Source organism: Chelonoidis abingdonii, chromosome 2 (assembly GCF_003597395.2).
Source record: "Chelonoidis abingdonii isolate Lonesome George chromosome 2, CheloAbing_2.0, whole genome shotgun sequence".
In the NCBI taxonomy this organism is placed as follows: Eukaryota; Metazoa; Chordata; order Testudines; family Testudinidae; genus Chelonoidis; species Chelonoidis abingdonii.
In genome coordinates this window covers 70,541,284-70,561,386 of record NC_133770.1, presented here as the reverse complement: position 1 = coordinate 70,561,386, position 20,103 = coordinate 70,541,284, and the positions used below count along the sequence as shown (strand labels likewise).

Genomic DNA, 20,103 nt, shown 5'->3' with positions numbered 1-20,103 from the left:
GTCTGGAGTTAATATTCATCATCAATTAAAGGTTCATATGTCTGATTTCTAACTACAGCTATACTGATGAAGCTGCCTTAATATTTGTTACTTGAAATGTTTTATACATAGTCTGTATGTTTTTAGGGTGTGTGGATCTTGTTTGCATTTGTTATAGTGGATGTAGTTAATTCTCCTTAAATATAGATGAGTGGGTGTTTTCTCCTAGCTAATTAAGCAGTGGAAACGGGAAGTATGTGAGACTGGGACATTTCTAAATATTCTGGGAAGTTTATGGATACATCCTGGTTAGGTAGCAGAGAATTTGTTAGTTGATCTTCAGCTTCTGATTCAGATTATTCTGTGTGTGCTTGAAAAGAAGCTTTAGTAGAATAAGATGTGTTTAAATAGTCTATCTTTGTAAAATATCATTGAAAGCCTGAAGTTCACTTATGGTAACATTTAAACCATGTGGATTGTTTGTGGGTTTTTTAGTATTTGAGTGCTCTTATCATTAATAAAACCTGAATTTGATTATTTTGGAAGAACTTGTTATTTCCATTAAATGTGTGTTTGATCTTAACACTGTGGTAGTGTTATACCACCACAATGGAAGCTTTTGCTAGGTGTGCAAATTATTCACTTGGCCAACAAATGAAGCTGGACTCTAACCTCGCTATCTGTAATACAGTGTCACTGGAAAGTAGAAATATTGTCTTTTTCTACTTCCCAAGGGCAGCTGACCCCCTCCTCGCCAAAGAGGTGAACCCCTTGCCAGCACATGTGACTACAGACTATTACATTAATCTGTTTAGCCGCAGTACCAGCTGCTTGCATGTTTTTAATTATCTTATTAGATGGTAAAACAGTGACCTATGAAATAAAATGAAGGTGAGTATTTTTTTAACTTTTTATTTTACAAGCTATTTTTCTAAATTTATTTTAATGATCTAATTGTTACTTTTAGGGAGAGCTATAGATGCAAATATTCATTTTGTCTGTATAGAATCTAACATCTCAAGGACACTTATTTTCTTCAAAGGAGTTTTCGTACATTAGTACTGCTAATAATAAAGATGTGGACTGAAAAAGCTCACTTTTCGTACTTTTTGGTTGATTAACATATGTTATGATTCTGAGACTTATGACCAATATGCTTAAATAATTTCTGAATAATTTTTTGAATCGTACATGACTGTAATTTCTAGATTCCCAGTATATCCCAGCAAACCTTTTCTTTAGTGGGGACTAATTTCTATGACAACATTTGATCATTCAAAGTTCTGGGATGTGCAGAAACTCTGTTCTCCTCTCCTGCAGTGTTCTTGTATCCATGTCAGTTCCAGGATATTAGCGAGACAAGGTCGGTAAGGCAGTATCTTTTATTGGAAGTTGGTTCAGCGATATTACCTCCCCACCATGTCTTTCTAATATCTTTGGACTGACATGGCTACAACATCAAAATTTTGTTTGTCTGTCTAATAAAATATATTATCTCACCCAACTTGTCCCTCTTCTGCTATTATTCAGGCAAAGCGATAATCTAGGTATGAAAAGATGTTGGCACACAATCTTCCTCTTCTTGACAGGCTCTGCTTCTCAGTTGTTTCCTCTCTTTCTGCAGTTTGGTCCTACTGGCTGAGTGTTTTTCCTGTGCTCCAGCCAGCTTCTGGAATCCCTATGGAGTACACACCAAAGAAAGGAAGCGAGAGAGAAGCTGTATCTCCATTTCTCCATCCCTCTCTAGCTGTCTGTCATAAGGCTAGTTTACACAGTGCTCTCATCCTCACAATCATCCTTGGTTGTCTTCACTGATTTTAGTAAAACCACCTGCAGGCAAGAATATGGCTTCTTTTTCTCATGTGGCCAAAGATTTCCCAGAGGAGAGGAGAATAGAGGCAAATCTGGAGCCCTCTGCCATTACAGTTACCCCTTTTCTCCTTCTGCCTTCTATGTCCTCCATAAAGAACACCAAGAGATTGTTCCTATGTTTTTTCACATAGCTCAGACTAAAAATTAGAGCAGAAGGCTTACTGGACTCCTATCTTTCTACAAGGAAGTTCCTTTCAGAGCTTTGCTTCCTGTCCACTCTTCTGTTTCCAAGATCAAAGAATCCGGCTATCCCAATCCCACAAAGCTTGCACCTTACCAGGAAACCTGAAATAGATGGCTTCTCAGTTTGGTTCCCTGCTGGCAACAAGGCCTCCCAATTAAGATTTGATTTTGTCTGTAAAACCTCAATCTCTCCTTGTTGGTCCTCTGTTCTGACCCTTTTGAATCATTGCATTTGATAGCCTTTGACCTTCTCTTAGTGGAGGTGGCCTGTTTGGTTTCTGTCACTTCATCTCCATGTGTGGGTACTCCAGTTTTGATTTTCTGTGAGGGGAAAGTAATCCTCTGTACCCATCCTGGTTTTCTCCTTATGTGATTTTTCTCTGAATACCAGGAGTCCCTAAAAGGCCCTCTGACATTTCCTGCAAAGAGCTTTGAAGATTTGCATTCTTCTCTGAATCATTCAGAAATCCCCTTCCTTTCTCATTATGTTGTGTGCAGCTCTTTCCCATCCTCACAATCCTCCTTGGTTGTCTTCACTGATATTTTTTTTTTAAAACAATCTACAGGCAAGAATATGGCTCCTTTTTCTCATGTGGATATGTCTTGTCACTTTTTTTAAACCAGATTCTTTATTCCACCGCTGATCGTCTCTATACAAACCTCTTCCTGGCCACTCCAGTAGAGGAATTTCCACCTTTTTGAACCAAAAAGGAAGAAGTCTCAATTGAGGCATTTTGTCTAAACACTACTGTGTGGTTCTAACTACTTTAGCAAGAACTCATGGCAGGTGCTTTCTGTTCTTTCTGTGGAGCTGCTCTTTATTTTCTGGGAAGCAGAGAAGGTAGTGCAGGCCTCCACTGTAGTTGTCCTTTTGGGTTCAAGACATGGGTAAGTGGTTAGAAATGGGAGGGTGAGTGCAAACTAACATGCTTGAGAAGTTCTCAACTGGAGATCAGAGCCTATGAGAAGAATTGGGTGCCAAAATCATCTTTACCCACAAGGACTCCTTGAGAGTTTGATGTTAAAAGGAGAAAAAACAAGGACTGGCATTGCCTTCCTCACATCCCCAAAAATCATTTTTACATTTTTATTTTTTCGGACAGGAAAAGTACAGTGTGTACAGGTGTCACAGTATTGTGAGACTGTGTTTTTCATGAATTATTCAGTTGTTCACTGTGTGCACCCAGTAAATGAGTCCCTAGTATCTGATCATGTTGAATCAGGGTCCATCACTGAGTTTAGCTTTCTAGTTCAAAAAAGAGCTAATAAAAACATGGAAACTGTTGGTCCATAAGAAGAATGTAATGGTTGGCTTCTAAACGTCTGGCAAAGGGTATTCCTTTCCCTATCTTTCATTTCCCCATATTAATTAAATTACACTGTTTTTTTCCGTTAAAGGTTGGTTTCCTCTCCCGCTCTGATTTCAGAAACGTCAGTGAAATGGGTCTGTTCATGAAACACCAGTTCAGCAGTTTTCAGGGACATTGGTTGAAACTCTTTGTACACATAAGAAAGCCATCAATAAGGCATTCTTGGTGGAAGGTGTCTGGGTGAAATCTCTAAGGCTATGTCTACACTGCAATTAAAAACCCACAGGTGGCCTGTGCCAGCTGACTCAGATTTGTGGGGCTCGAGCTAAGGGGCAGTTTAATTCTGGTCTAGATGTTCAGGCTCAGGCTAGAGACCAAGCTCTAGGGAACTGCAAGGTGAGAGAGTCCCAGAGCTTGGGCTGCAGCTGTCCCCCAAACATCTACACCTCAATTAAACATTCTCTTAGCCCCAGTTAGCTGGGCTGGGCCGGGCCAGCTGCGGGTGACTCATTGCAATATAGACATACCCTAAGTGCTCCTGTAATGTAAGTAAATAAGAAAGGTGCTCAGCTGTGGAAGTCTGACATACAAAGTCAGAATGAATTCACGTCTTCCTTTGTTTAGTGAGCACTTCAAGTCCCATCTCTTTGCATCAGTCTCATCTTAGTAAGAGATGGTGATAAATACACAAGCAGCATCCAAGGATGGAACAGAGAACTTTGTCCTTACAAGGATCAAGCTGAAGATAATATTATGATGAATGTCTCAATATAGCAATAAAATGCAGTAGATAGCAATACACCTTTTGCCTAAAATTGTAGCAGACAGTCCACTGAGAATAGTGACCAAGGAAATAGCACCTAGTTTGACACACATTCAGTGTAATGAACCTGGTATAACATTGGTTGGAAACAGTATAACTTACTGATGATTTTTGGATATAAATGGTACCGCTAGATGTACAGGTATGATTTAGATAAACCATAGAACATAATGCAAAGAGGTCCTTTGATAATCACAGATACAAATGACATTTTCTTAATTGGCAAAATATATTCCGGTTGTTGATCTCCTGTATGCACACAGTAACCACAGTGGTTAAATGTACTTTATGTGAGTGAAAAACATTGCACTGGTTGCTAAAATGTTCCTAAACCCCAGCAAAATTAAAAACCACAATAATAGAATTACTGTTTGTTCTGAAATCTGAAGGAGGAGACACCTGTGGTAAGAGGAGGGAACAGAAAATGCATTTAACTGATAAACATCATCTTCCAAAACACAGTTTAATGAAAGGGTTTTGATGAAGAACAAAACCTGTAAATAAGCTGCATAGCATTTGGGGTCAGTCTTGTCCTATTTGCAGAATTTTAAAAAAAATGTTCTCATTTATAGTAAGCACCACCTCTCTTTTTATCTTTTTTAAAAAAAATAAACTATGTGCATTAATGTCATTGTCAGAGGATTTAAAACTTTTTATAAATCCCCCATATCCTACACAGTCTGACAACTGTTCATTACTAAAAAGAGCATGAATTAAAATATTTATTAAAAGTTCTTAAGCACAGCAGGTCTAAGTAATGCAGTATCAGGGTTCCTTTAAAACTCAAAGCTCAAATCATCTTTGTGCCAGTGTGACTGAAATTGACAGATAAATGGCACTACAATCTTCTTGGTGTTGAGTTGCACATTTTCAGATCTTAATCATACTGGCGTTTCTCCTTGGAGAGAAAAACTAGTCCATAAGGTTCTTAGTGACCTAAAAGCAAGAACATCTGCTGCAGAACCATGAGTGAGTTGTTGGCTGACTTTAGCAGCAAGGGAGCCTGCAGATGATCAATTCCTTTCTCAGCACTAGGTGTCATTGCAGCCAGTAGGATTTTAAATGGGGGAGTATTGTATTAAAGTTGCAACAGAACTACTGCAGCTTACCCAAGATAACTTGGTTTTCATATAGATTCTGCTGAAAGTAAATAGGATTAGTAATTTCATTTTGCTAAAGAAACTACAATGCTGAAGTTATATGTAAGGCATATAAAAGAGCTGAGGACTGATAAGTTTTAGTCCAAAAAGTTTGAACAGAAATTTTTCGAAAACTAGTGTTAAACTGAAATAATTCTGAAGAGCAATGAGCATCATCTTTGCAACATAAGAATGCCTTGAATTTAACCTGCTGAATAAAGCCAATCTGAACTAATAGGGAAAAAATAGAATATTTTGTTTCATGAAATCACTAAGTCACTTGAACATGATGATGATGTCAAAATAAATAGATTCATAGAGAGAGGAAGGACATTTTTATGTCTTTCTAACCAATAAGAGTGCAATATGCTCATGAACTAAAAGAAATTGTAATTGAGTCACCCTGCATGTCCTCATAGTCAGTTGCATAAATGTTTTGAAATTGTAAATGTGTGTAAACACTTCTTTTTTAAACTCTTGTAATGAGATATCTCTGATGCAAGATAACTCTTTCCTGATGATTCTTCTGTGCCCTAGTTACACCAGTGCAGACTATCTCTAGTGAGGCAGGTCTCAACAAAGAGAAATATAGAAATGTTGGTACCCTCTAGCAGCACAGTTGCACCTCTACCCTTCCTGTATGACTCTCTCTTTAGCTTGATGATTGTCAGAGCTGTAACTTTTAACTTTCATTATTAGCATCTACAAAACACTACAATTTTAGACCATCTTGAAAAGCAGGTGTTTGTAGTGGTATAACGAGGGGACATAAGGGAAGTACTTGGGGCCTGGCTAATAGTTTACTAGTAGATATAAATACAAGAAGTGGGAAACAACAAATCTAATGTTTGACCTATTTGTTGCCTGAATATTAACTTAGGAGAACTAGTACATGGTACCTGGAGGACTCACTAATTAAAAAAAAAATGACTGCAATGCTAATAAAAAGTGTGCAAGGTCCTCCAGATGGTGACCTCACACAACTTATTAAAATGTCTTCTGTTCCAGAGGACTGGAGGGTAGCAAAGGTGGTACCTTTATTTACAAAGGGCTCTAAGGGTGATCTGGGGAATTAGACAGGCAAGCCTTATATCTGTAAATGGCAAGTTGGTTGAAAAAAAAAATTAATCCCCTGTAATACCATGCTATGATAGGGTCTAGCCAACACATTTTGTGTCAATCAAAATCATGTCTCTCTAATCACTTGAAATTCTTTCTGTATGTCAGTAAATTAGTGGATAAGGGAAAAGCAGTGATTATGACCTATTTCCTTCCAAATGCATTTGACAAAATCCATTAACAGAGGCTTCTTTAGCTAAGTAGTCATGAGGTGAGAGACAGTATTGTCATGGAACAAAAACTGGCTGGGACGTAGAAAACCAAGACTAGGATTAAATGGTAAATTTTCTTCTTGACAAAAGGTTTCTTAAGGTCCCCTACTAGTTTCAATGCTGCCAGTTATATTAATGATCTGGAAAGGGGAGTGAGCAGTGAGGTAGCAAAATTTACAGATATGACCAAGTTATTTAGGTTAGTGAGGACTGAGTAACTTCAGAGGAGCCTACCCAAACTAGGTTAATGGGCAACACAGTAAAGTTCAATGCTGATAAATGCAAAGAGGGGGGAAAAAATAATCTACTTGTTTACCTTACATGGTTCTAAATAACTCTCCTGAGTAGATACTGCTCTTTGAGCATCCTCGATGAACACCTCTACTCAATGTGCAACTACAGTCAAAAAAACCCCAAACAAGATGTTAGGATGTACAAGGAATGGAATGAAGAGCAAAACAGAAAATATTGCAATGCATTATAGAAATCAGTGGTGTGGCCTCATCTGGAATATCAGCATAGTACTGGCACCTCAGTTTCAAAAAGGATATTGCTGGGGGTTCAGAGAAGGGCAATGTGACTTGATTGATATGGCATGGAAAAACCCTCATAACAGATTGGAAAAAGTTCTGATTATTTGCCTTAGAAAGGAGATGAATAAGAGGGGTCATGATAAAAGCATATTAAACAATGAGTGATATAGAGAAAGTCGATCAGGAGCTTCTGTTCTTGTCTAATAACACAAGAAGGAAGAGGCATTCAATTAAATCAAAAGGTGGCAAATTAAAAACTTACTTTTACACATTGTGTAATTAGGCTGTGTAACTCACTGCCACATCCCTATCTCATTGCCACATGTCACTAAGGCCAAGATCTTAGGAAGATTTAAAAGGAGATTGTACACATACCTCTATGCCCATATAACGTGACCCGATATAACACAAATTCGGATATAATGCAGTAAAGCAGTGCTCTGGGGCCGGGGAGGGAGGGTGGTGCTGTGCACTCCAGTGGATCAAAGCAAGTTCGATATAACGCGGTTTCACCTATAACACGGTAAGATTTTTTTTGTTCCCAAGAACAGCGTTATATCGAGGTAGAGGTGTATATATAGTTAACAAGAATATCCAAAGTCTTATAGTTAATGCTAACAATTTTTTGAAGGGATATTAAACCTCATGCTTCAGAGCTAAAGACAACTTCTAACTATTAGAGATCAGAATGATACCTGTTTGGGATGAGGGTAGCAAATTACCCCACATCTGTCTCCTGCAGGTTTCTCTGAAGCATCTGGTGTTGGCCACTGTCTTAGAATACTAGATGAACTACAGGTCTGATCCATTATGGCAGGTTCCTGTGCTTATCAGTTGATGAATTTCCCTGTCCTGACTAGGTGGTTGAAAAGTCTTTAGTAGAATGAACTTAGATCTTGACAGGAGAAGAGACAGCATCCTCCTTGGAGCTTATTTGGTCATTATTGCTTCTGTCGTCTTTTGTCATGTTATCTAAGATCTGCAGAACAGTTAAATATAGCTTGAAACATAGTACCACCCACAGACTTCCTGCCTGACCTTGGACAGATTGCTCTGTTTCCCTTTGCCACAGTTTTCCCATCTGTAAAAATGAGATTTCTGTACCTCATAGGTTTAATATATTGATATTTATGAAGAGTTCTGATACCACAGTGATTGCTGTAGAAAAGCGTATACAAAAAAAAAGCACTCAGCTATATTCTTCTGGCAGTGGACGTGTGGTTATTTCTTAAAGGAGGAGAACTAGCAATGCAATGTCATGATGATGGGAAAGTACAGCTTTCTTACTAGTCATTGGAATTCTCAGAGTTCTTGCCTCCAAGGTCCTCATTTGCTTTCTCTCCTACCTCAGTTATAAAGAGTATCTGTCTCTCTTTCATGCAGGAACTAGGGACAAATGTGCCATTCACCTCTCTTCTCTCATGGTCTTCAGCTCTTTCTCAGAGCAATGGGATTTTCTGAGTGCTTAGCACTTTAAGTGCCTAAATGGGGATCATATAAGTACCTTCGGTAGATAAATGAGACCTGAGTTCTTTGGGAAATCTGGCTTTGAATCTTGAACCTTGCAGCCATGGGGATTAATATGACTTTATAGTGGACTCAAGATTTTCTCTGTATGCTATATCTGTGTGAAACTTCTGGACAGAGCAGGAAAAATAATTGTATTTTCCAAGCAAAAACAGTCACTAGTCCAGATGGGGAAAGTGATGCTTGAGGGTGAATAAACTACCTTTGTTTCAGGTTTGTTTTGTTCTACATATTTGTTGAGTGGTCCTCAAAAATACTGTTCTTTTGATTTTTCCCATTTTTGTGCAGTAAATGCCTGTACTTTCATCACATTGCTTTCTGCTACTTCCCCTTTTTAAAATGCCATTTTATGCTGTCATAAATAAAACAAATTCTGTGTGTTTCTTGGATGCATGCAGGAGCTGTATGTTTGATAAGAGCTGTTGCTTTCATTTAAATGTAAATATTACATTTAGATATTCAGATTTTCTCATCAATAATGACCTCAAATTGCAGAGCATAAGGCACAATAATTAGGGAAATCATTTAGTCTGACAGCATATAACATCAATAACTTGTTGCTTCATTGGGTGCTTGTGGAGGTTGAGTTGGGGTCTCAACACATTTAAATAAAAACATTTTAAATAAGTAAACTGAATAAAAATGGCAAATCAGGTTTACTGGGCCCAGGTACATTGTGTTACTTCACATCTTTTTTCTGATAGTAACAGCATTGCTTAAATATTCTTTTAACTCATTTCTTTGGGGGTCATTCTGCTGGGGATCCTTTTTTTCCCCACTTGAGTAGTGGCCCAGAACAGAGAACCAGACTGGGAGATAGACCATGATCTGGAATCTAAGTGGAATCAAGCCTCAATCTAAGGCTTGAGCCTCAACAGTAGTGTTATAATATCCTGTCCTGGGCTGCAGTACTGTGTGTAACATTTGTTATCTGAATATTGTTTTAAGGATTAAACTGTTGTGCTTCATAATGAAAAAAATCTTTAAAAATAAGTTTAAAATATTTCTAGATACAGGAAGCAGAAGAGCCATGTACAGTTCTTAATTGTCTTTTAGATAGTATGAGTTCCCTCATTACCTGTGATTTAAGCTAAAAATGAAGTAATTATAGATAACAGTGTTTATCTGGTTGATCTTGGCACCTGCAGTCCTAATGCTCAAGCTTTTCCCATTTTGCTGATGTTCCTAATTTCCACCTCTTATACTTCCACTGATTTTAATGCCTGGTGTCCAATATGAAATCCTACCTTGTTTGAATACTATACTGTGTAAAGGCTCCTTGTTGTAGCTAGTAGCCTTCCTAGGACGTGTTCATGTAAATCAACAGGATCATAGAACCGTCCTATTTTTGGATACAGTGTTATGTTCCATATCCTACAACAGTTACCTGATGTGGATTAGCAGGATTTCGACTCTCCCTTCCTCTTTCTCCATTTGATCTATCTGAATAGAACTTATTTATTTCATAGTGTCTTTGGGTAGGCTCAAACCACATTCTTTAGCATTTTGATGGCCATATATTTTACTTCAAGTTTTCCATTATTTTGTAGATCTGGAGTCAGCAGCAGATCTGGGAGCTGCTGGCATAGGAGCTAAGCTTTGTTCATTGAAAAGTCTCCCTTTCAGGTCCCCTTCCAGAACTACAACAGCCAAACCGCTTCCTCTTCAGAATAGTAGAAAATACTTATTCAATAAATGCCAGAATTACTTACCAGAACAAAATATTCTTATCCTTCTCTGTTTTGGCTCCTAATTACATCATTTGGACTGGATTTCGGAGAAATAATTCCTCTTTGAGACTTTGCAGTCTCCTGCTACTCTGCCATCCCAGTGATGCAGAAAAGGCAAAGAGGGTAACACATCTTTTTCAGAAGCACCTAAGTGATATAGAAACAAAGTGCCATTGTCTTTTAATATGTTTTAAGCTTATGCCAAGGCCACTTACAAAAATGGGGTTTAGGAGCCTAAGACACTTAGGCCAGCATGTGTGAAAATTTTACTCAGAGTGCCTAGGTCAAAACTATAAACTCATAGACTTTTAAGATCAGAAGGGACCATGCTGATCATTGCAGGCCACGGAACCTCACTCATTCCTGAAATAGAAGTAAAATTCTGCCCATTATTCTCCCTCCTTTCTTACAAGGTATAGTACTTTCTTTTTCCTTTAAATGTTACAGAGCCACTCAATTCACCCCAGCTTGGGAAAGGATCACACTGGATCCCTCCTTCACACCTGTATCTCAGCCAAGTGGCAGGGTGTGGCAGGCTGTCCCTGTAGTTCAGCAGCCATGGATAAAATGGAGCTGCTCCTACTATCTGAATGGACTCCACCTTCTTGTGGTGTGAATTCCATCTCCTGGGGCAGCTTAATGAGAAAAGTAGTTTCAGCTGCTGGCACATTCAGTTTCATCTTAGCAACCACTGTTGCTGACTTACAATGCTTCTGCTCGCCTTCCAGCTGCACATAGGCAGTAGGAAGGTGGTGCAGCTGCTGGTGCTTAGGCCTCAGCATAGCAAGCCAATGTCGTAAGGATTTCTGATCCTTAATTTCCAAAGGAGTAAGTCATCTTTTTATTCTTTATGCGGCCTAGTCATTGTTCCTTCAAGCTCAGCAACCAAGCAGTGGGACCACACAGAACATGCTACAATGGTTTTCACAGTGAAGAGCAGCTTCTCCTGTGGGTCATAGCAGTCTTTTACAAAAGTCTTTTCTTTTGGGTCCATGCACTTACGCTCAGATTTCAGGTCAATGTGCGGATCCCATGTTAGTTCTCCTCCAAGGGGAAAGATAATCTCCAAGAGGTTAATAAATAGGTATCAGAGAGATGGGCAGAGGAAACCCTTGAGCAGTGGTATGAGAGCAGTCCCCCTGATCAATCAATTTTGGGTTCTTTGAAGCAGCCCAACATTTCACAGTCCCTGTCTGGCTCAGACCATCAGCAAATAAACAAAAAGCACTTGGGAATTATTTGAAGGACAAAGCTTCCATTATTTTCCAAATTATTGGGTACTAAGGGAAAAATACAAAAATACACTTAAAATATTTAAAAGATCTGAACAGAAGTCAGGAAAAAGGAACACAATGAGGCAGCAGAAGATTTTTTTTTTTTCTTCTGGATTCTTTTTTTGGAATTTCCAGCTAAACCACAGTAAGCACAAACAAGGCACATCACCTTTTTGCCTGCAAAGATGCTAGGGTCTATATCTCAGTTACAGTGAGGTACAGTGATTCCCACAGGTGTGTGGGTGGAATTTCAAAAGAACCCACAATTTTAAAAAAGCAATGAGCTTACACAGGTCCATGCAAGGTACACCTGTGGATTCATTTATTCTGGGATACCCCTCTAGAAGATAACCTGTACATGTCATCATGGCCATTGAAGGCTCATCTCCAGAAGAAAATGCCTTGTACCCTGAGCATTTTGCTGTAGGATACATTTTACTTGATTAGTGGATAAGATCATTCAGGTCCTCCAGAAGATGGGCATTTACCTTTCTTCATCCAAATAGAGTAGGTGAGAAAAACAGATGTAGGGGACACGGGATCAGAGGAGTCCACTTAGGCATGGTACCTACTCCTTTTCCACGCATACCTTTTCCAGGTGGGGAAGCATGAGACAGACACTTCAATTTTGTGGACAAGGCACCTCTCCTCGCTTCATGGGATAGGTATTAGAAATAATCAGTAATTGATTCTTGCTACAACCCAGTATCTCGGGTACCTAATTGTTTGATCCACTGACATCTGATATCTTCGAAAAAAAATCTGCTTTAAAGAAGGCTTTTGTCTCCTCCTGCAGATTCATAGAATTAGAGTTGTGAAATGTAGACCTGGAAGGGACTTCTATTGATCATCGCATCCAGAGCCCTGTGTTGTGGCAGCACCAAGTAAACCTAGATCATCCCTGGCAGGTATTTGTCCAACCTGTTCTTAAGCATCTTCACTAATAGAGATTCCACAACCTCACTGAAAAGCCTGTTCCAGAGCCTAAGTGTCTTTATAGTTCGAAAATTTCTCCTAATATCTTAACATAAACTTCTCTTGCTGCATATTAAGCTCATTACTTCTTATACTACCCTCACTGGGCATGGCGAACAATTAATCACTGTCCTCTTTATAACAGCCCTTAACATATTTAAACACTGTTATTAGGTTTCCCCTCAATCATCTTTTATTAGCCCAGTTTTTTTAACCTTTCCTCAAGTTTTCTAAACCTTTTATCATTTTGTTGCTCTCCTCTGAACACGCTCCAATTTGTTCACATCTTTCTTGAAGTGTGGTGTCCAGAATTGGACACAGTACTCCAGCTGAGGCCTCACCAGAACTGAGTTGAATGGAATAATTCTTCTTGTGTCTTACATAGGACACTCTGTTCATACATCTCAGAATATTAGCCTCTTTCACAGCTGCATCACATTGCTGAGAAATATTTACTTTGTGATCCATTTATAATCCCCCTGAACCTTTTCAACTGTTATTCAGTCTAGCCAGTTTATTCACGAAATGGGAACTCAGTGTGTGGTTGTTTGATTTTTCCTTCCTATGTGAAGTACTTTGCACTTGTCTTTTTTGAATTTCATCGTTTTAATTTCAGGCTGATTCTCTATTTTGTCAAAGCTGCCAGGAGGACAGGATTAGAATTCAAAAGTGCTTGCACCACCACCCCCATCTAATGTCATCTTCAGATTTTTAAAGCACACTCTCCACTCCATTAGCGAAGTCATTAATGAAATATTGAATAGTAATGGACCCAGGACTGACCCCTGCATGCCTCCACTTATATGCACCCTACCAGTTTGACAGAAAACCATTGATATCTATTCTTTTAATACAGCCGTTCAACTAGTTGTGCACCCACCTTATAGTAATTTAAGCTAGATCACATTTTTCTAATGTGGTTATGAGAATGTTATATGGGACAATGTAAAAAGCTTTATTAAAATGAAGATATACCAAATCTACAGCTTCCCTTTATCCACTAGACCAGTAACCCAATCAAAGATGATTTCTAAGAGTTCATTGTTCTTTCTTGTAACTTAGAGAGTATATGTGAATGGAGCAAGCTGGAATCTAAAATTCCTTTTCATACATATGAAAACACTTTATATTCAAGAGGGTAATACAGGTGTTTAAAGAATAGAGAAGAGAAAGAGAACTGAGGTGTCTGAGAGAGAAGCTGACTCCTTCAGCCATCTACAGACTAAGCTTTCATTCCAGAGATCTGCCTCCCTTCCCATTCATGAGCATAGAGTACTTTTTCACGTGAAAGTAATGCAGCCATCCCAAATTCACTCCAATAATACTTTTATGCCACGCACTTGCCATTAAAGATGCAGTCAAAAGCAAGGTAAGAAATGTAGAAGTTAAGGTTCTATAAGTAACATTATTTCAGCTGCATGTTTTCTAATGTAAACTTCATAATATGACTGTTAATATATTAGGCTACACATTTAACCCATTAAGCAGGAATATTAAATACAAAATATGTGCAAGACAGCCTAAATATTAAAATTTGCATTTTCCTTTATTTTAATTATGCAATCCAAATGTTGTATCAACACATGCTTTTGCATTTAATTTTCTACTATGATATAAAACAATTGCTTCTGCTTATTAATGGTTTAAATCAGGGGTCGGCAACCTTTCAGAAGTGGTGTGCCAAGTCTTCATGTATTCACTCTAATTGAAGGTTTCATGTGCCAGTAATACATTTTAATGTTTTTAGAAAGTCTGTTTCTATAAGTCTATAATATATAACTAAACTATTGTTGTATGTGAAGTAAATAAGGTTTTTAAAATGTTTAAGAAACTTCATTTAAAATTAAATTAAAATGCAGGATCCCCCGAACCGGTGGCCAGGACCCAGGCAGCGTGAGTGCCACAGAAAATCAGCTTGCGTGCTGCCTTTGGCACCCATGCCATAGGTTGCCTACCCCTGGTTCAAATGGTTCCAGTTGGCTCTTGAAGTTCACGCCTCAGTGAAGCAAATGGGGTGTGGTAGACCTGAGTTCCAGTCTTCATTGCTCATTTCATTTTGACTTGCAAATTTTCTGCAAACTTGGGTTAACGAAGCACCTGTGTATGAGTTTACTTTGTGGAGGATACACCATCTTTGAAGGAAATCTTTTAAAAATCTTTTTTTTAAAAATGGAAGCTAAATATTTGCTGAATGTTGTAAAATGTCACCAATATAGTAAATAGCCCGAAAATTGTGGGATTTATGATTTTTTTAAAACACCTTATCTTCTTCAGTCTGTGATTTAAAGCTAGTTTTCCTGGCTTATTTTGTGTTAAATTCCAAATAAATGTTAAATTTCCATCATGTAAAATGTCTGAGCAGCGACCTCTGTGCATGCCTGGCTGGTCAAAGAGTGTTGTTGAGTGATGTCCAGTGGGGGCAGAACTTCGTTAAATTCTGCCATTGAGTGTGATCAGAGTAATTTTTGCAGTTGCTTATAACCTTTTTGTTTGTTTATTTTTCCACAAGTCCGAACAGGGTGTGGATTATGTACTTGCCAAATTTCAGCTTCAGCGGTTTTACTGTAGGTCTGTTGAAAACGTGTCTTCAGAATTTAGTTACACAGAGAAAAATATGTCATTTCCACTCTAGTAACTCAAACTGTTGAAGTCATTTTGCTCAAATTTTCCAAAATAACTTAGGCAGAGAGCAAGCCTAGAAATTTTCAGCACAAAAGCAGAGGAATATTTTGGAAGTTTTACTGATATGTGAAATCTAAGTTATAGTGAGACTTTAAAAAAAATTAGCTGGCAACTTCTGTAATAAACATATTGGGACAGATTCTGTTCTCAGTTACACTTGCTTACTTCTGCACTAACTCAGCTGACGTTAGGGTGACCAGACAGCAAATGTGAAAAATGGGGATGGGGTGGGGGGTAATAGGAGCCTATGTAAGAAATAGACCCAAAAATCAGGACTGTCCCTATAAAATCAGGACATCTGATCACCGTAGCTGACATGGCCATGTCAGTGCAGAGTAATTCAGTGAATATAATTCATTTTAAAACTGTAACTGACACCAGCATCTGACCCAGTATGTATATAATAAGCTCGGCTTGGCAGCTGTTATGATGGCATCAGTGATGCTACAAAACTGGTTAGGAAAGGAAATGAAAAATACTGTATCCAGTAGAAACCACAGGGGAATTAGGTAGGCAGAATACAATTGTTACTCATGTTTAAATTTAGACAGGGGCCAGATTCACCCTTAAAACTGTGTCCACTTTACACTACACATCCAACACAAATCAGCCCTAAAGCCAGAATAGCCCGCCTAGAAGCAAGATCCTCTGGTATAGACATGGCTGTCTCTAGGTACCAGCGTTCCAAGCGTGTGCTTTGGGGCGGTACTCCAGCTCCTTTTTTTTGTTTCGGGCGCAAAAAGCCAGGAGCCGGCCCTGAGTGGAGGTGAGCTGCAGCAGTGGGGGGTGCAGGGAGGGCCGCAGGAAGTAACCGGGTGGGGAGAGGGGCAGAGGAACCGCTCCCCTCCACTCCACTGGCCGCCTGGACTCCCCTCCACTCCACTGGAGCCCTCCACTCCACTGCCGCCTGCTCCCTTGAGCGTGCCGCCGCTCCACTTCTCCCCTCTCCCTCCCAGGCTTGCTGTGTGAATCAGCTGTTTTGCAGCAAGCCTGGGAGGGAGGGGGGAGATGCAGAGTGGCGGCGGCGCGCTCAGTGAAGCAGGCGAAGCAGAGGTGAGCTGTGGCAGTGAGGGGCGTGGGGAGGGCCGCAGGAAGTAACCCCGGGGGAGGGCAGAGGAACCGCTCCCTTCCCCAGCTCACCTCTCCCTCCCACCCCCAGCTCATCTCTCCCTCCCCCACCGAGCGTGCCGCTGCTCCGCTTCTCCCCATTGCCTCCCAGGCTTGCCGGGAGAGAGGGGTAGGAGGGGAAATGTGACACGCTGGGGGAGGAGACGGAGCTGGGGATTTGGGGAAGAGGTTGGAATGGGACAGGGAAGGGGCGGAGTCGGGGTGGGGCCGGAGGGGTGTGGGAAATTTTTTTGGCTTGAAGTGGCAAAAAACTTGGAGCTGGCCTGGGTATAGAGCCAGCACAGTGACTTCTATCATGTCATACCCCCTTCTGGCTGACACTGTAGGGGTCAGAGCTGGCAATCTGCTGCCATATGAGCCCATTAGGCATAACCAGATGTCCCGATTTTATAGGGACAGTCCCGATATTTGGGGCTTTGTCTTACATAGGCACCTGTTACCTCCCACCCCCTGCCCTGATTTTTCACACTTGCTGTCTGGTCACCCTAGAGCCCCTTGGGGCTGTTGGCAGATGCCACAAGTTAAAGCAACCTTTAGCCCAGACAGATCAAAATTTGAGGAGCCCAAAGATTTCTTAAAGCAGCCTTCACATACCACCCCAAATTTTGTTCACCTCTTCAGCTGCAGCCAAGGAACTGGGCCTTGAAGTAAATCATTAATGTAGAAAACAATGCTATGAGAAATTCACCTCCTCTTAACTGAAAAATGACATCTTCACCAGCATAGTGCCCCAACAGTCACATTTGGGGGTATTTGTTCAGAATGATCTCAGAGAAACTGGGGTGGTGGTAGTAGTGGGAGAAGTTCTTACAGCACGTGCCTGACTTATCTTGACCCTGTTTAGGGAATGAGATCTGATATGATCACACCTTGAGATTAAGAGTGATTTCTCCATTTCTGGTTTAGTTTCTTTCTAGGAAACCAAGTGAATATCCTAAGAGAGGTACATACCGTAAACAACAACACCGCCATGCTGCTGAGGCACATATGCCCGTGAATATGTCCCTGATGATTTACAGTAAAATTACTATATGAATTTGTGATTGACTTCAAGAAGTCTTTCTGAGAAGGTCTGGGTTACTTTAGTTAGATTCATCAAGTGGCTAGTAGTATTCTTGAGATTCAATTCAGAGGAAGATGTAGGAAATATAGGTTTAATTCTTTTATTCAAACTCAGTAAATGGTTTGGGACAATTAATTTCCAATTGTTTCCCAGTAGAGCAGATTTACTTGTATATTAATGAGGCACAGGTGTTAGGCCCCCGGTGTCTGCATGCCTGGGAGGCATATTTAGGTTGTTTATCTAGTCAGCCATAGGTACTGCAAGGTACTCAAGCTTGCCTTTAACAGTTTATACAGTGAGGCTTTTTAATTTTTTGATGTTTTTTTAAATTTGCTAGCACCTGTTAAAATTTTAAAACTGATCATGTAGAAAGAAGTTGAAGTGATTTCAGTAGTAAATAGCACTAAATGTTAAAGAAAGTCCTCTTCTATTATGCTTAACTGCCCAGCTTGACATTAAGAAGAAAAGAAGCTTCATTTATGCAAATATGTCATGTGAGGAACTAATACAGTCAACAGTATACTTTTCTGTTGCATATTTTTGGAATAGGTACCTCTTTGTCTATGGCTGAAACATGAATGTTCTTATATTAATATTCATTTTTCTTGTTTATTCACTGAACTGCAGTACCAGTATTTTAGAGAAAATGGAATAGCCTCCATAGACATTATGAATTTCAGTTGCTGGCATAATTATAGCGATCTACATATTCATTAAATCCAGAGAAGAAATGTGTCCAAAAAGACAGCCATGCGTTCAGAAACAGTACACAACTAAATATATACATTAAAAAAGTTCCCTTCCTTCTACTTATCCAAAATTACTTAGTGTGATATAGCCCTTAAGTCAGCTGAGGGTTTTTAATATAATAATGTTCATTCCTTCTTTTCTTTCATGTAGTAAAGAATGGGAAGAACTATTTGTAAACAATAATTACTTGGCAACAATACGGCTGAAGGGGATTAATGGGCAGCTGAGAAGCAGCAGGTTCCGTAGTGTTTGCTGGAAGGTAAGAAGAAAATATTTATTTACAGTTTGTGGTTGCAGTATATCAACACATTACCTGATGCGTTGGAAAATTATTGATGCAAAGAATTACTGAATTTTCCAAGAGACTTCATTCCAATGTTTTCCTATCCATTTTATAATTCATAGGACATTTGCTAATCATATTGTGTCGCCTTAAAGCTCAATTACTGGTGATAGTGAAAAATTTATATGAAAAAACATCTTTGTGTTGTGTAGCATTTTATTTTTAGTGTACAATTCCATGTGACACATCCATATTTCCTGATACTGTTTTTACATTGAAAACATGCATATTGAGTGAAAAGGGGGACTTTGGACTATAATTCATATTTTAGGGACTAACTTTGACTTGTTTATAACCTACATACTGCCTCTCCCTAAGCAGCAACTGGAGAATCTTTCCCAATAAGAATGAGAAAATTAGGAGATTCTTGGCCTTTTTGTAGTTACTAGATAATGTAGGAACTTCCAGTCATGCAAAACAAGAAGGCCATCAGAAACCCTTTTTCCTCCTTGGGCAAAATAAATAATATTGAGATACACAGGATGGAGAACTACAGTAATGTGTAACACAGAGGTCAGAGCTTTCTCTCTCTGATAGAGGAGAATGTTTTCCCCAATACACTTGCTGTATGTGATGAGTGATAACTTAGTTACTTCACTTGAGGTGGAAGTTTTTCAGCTTGACATTAGCACAAAGACCTACAAAAAGAAACGTAAAATACATGGAGTAAGTGAAAGTAACCAAAGAAAGAGAAGTAAGAAATTGAATGTATACAATATTAAACAGTTTTACAATTTATAAAAAATATTTTTCTTCAGGAAGGGCAAGAAAATGGCTGTCCCAGAATTTGTACCCAAACATTTTTGCACCAGCCTATTCCTCCTTGTGTCCTAGAATTAGTTGCCTAAATCTGTATTTAGCCACCTAAATAAATATGGCCTGATTTCTGAGGTGCTGAGCACCCACAACTTCCATTTAAATTAAATGAAGAGGGGCTTATCACCTCTGAAAATCAGGCCATTTTAATTTGGGAAACTGTCTATTTTTAGGATACGTGTTTTGAAAATGTGGTCTAAAGTTTTCATTAAGTTCTTAATATTGAATATTCTAAAAAGAATTGTTTGGAGGCATTTATGTTCTTGACAGTATCTCCTAACTATTTTAAGAATAGTTTAGAATCTTTAAGAAAGAAAACTTTTACATCTTTTAAAAATGATCAAATACTACTACTGTTTGTCCATATCTTACATCTAGTTCAAATAATCTTCCCCAGTTCAAAGGGGGAAATTTACCTTCCTGCGTGTCTGATCCTCCAACATACAAATATAAAAGAACATTTATCCTATAAAATTCAGAGCTTACACTATATATTTTCTGGACCTCATCTGCAAAGTCAGGCCTGTAAACTACCTCAAAGAAGTGTGGAGGCTTTTTTTTTTTTCGTCCACAGTTGTCCTTCCAGTTTATCTCAGATAGAATATATTTTTGAATACCTAGCTTCTCTTCTGTAATCTCATTGGT

The 20,103-nt window shown here is 39.1% G+C and overlaps 1 protein-coding gene across 7 annotated transcripts in view; it reads left to right on the top strand.

Moving 5' to 3' along the window:
• Window positions 1–20,103, top strand: part of TBC1D5 (TBC1 domain family member 5) — a 534,167-nt gene that overhangs the window by 287,815 nt on the left and 226,249 nt on the right. For all 7 annotated transcript variants that reach the window (XM_075062444.1, XM_075062442.1, XM_075062441.1 and 4 more), the window contains one exon: window positions 18,450–18,558. In XM_075062444.1, the coding sequence (XP_074918545.1) occupies window positions 18,450–18,558 (109 nt within the window). The remainder of the gene's footprint in view (window positions 1–18,449; window positions 18,559–20,103) is intronic.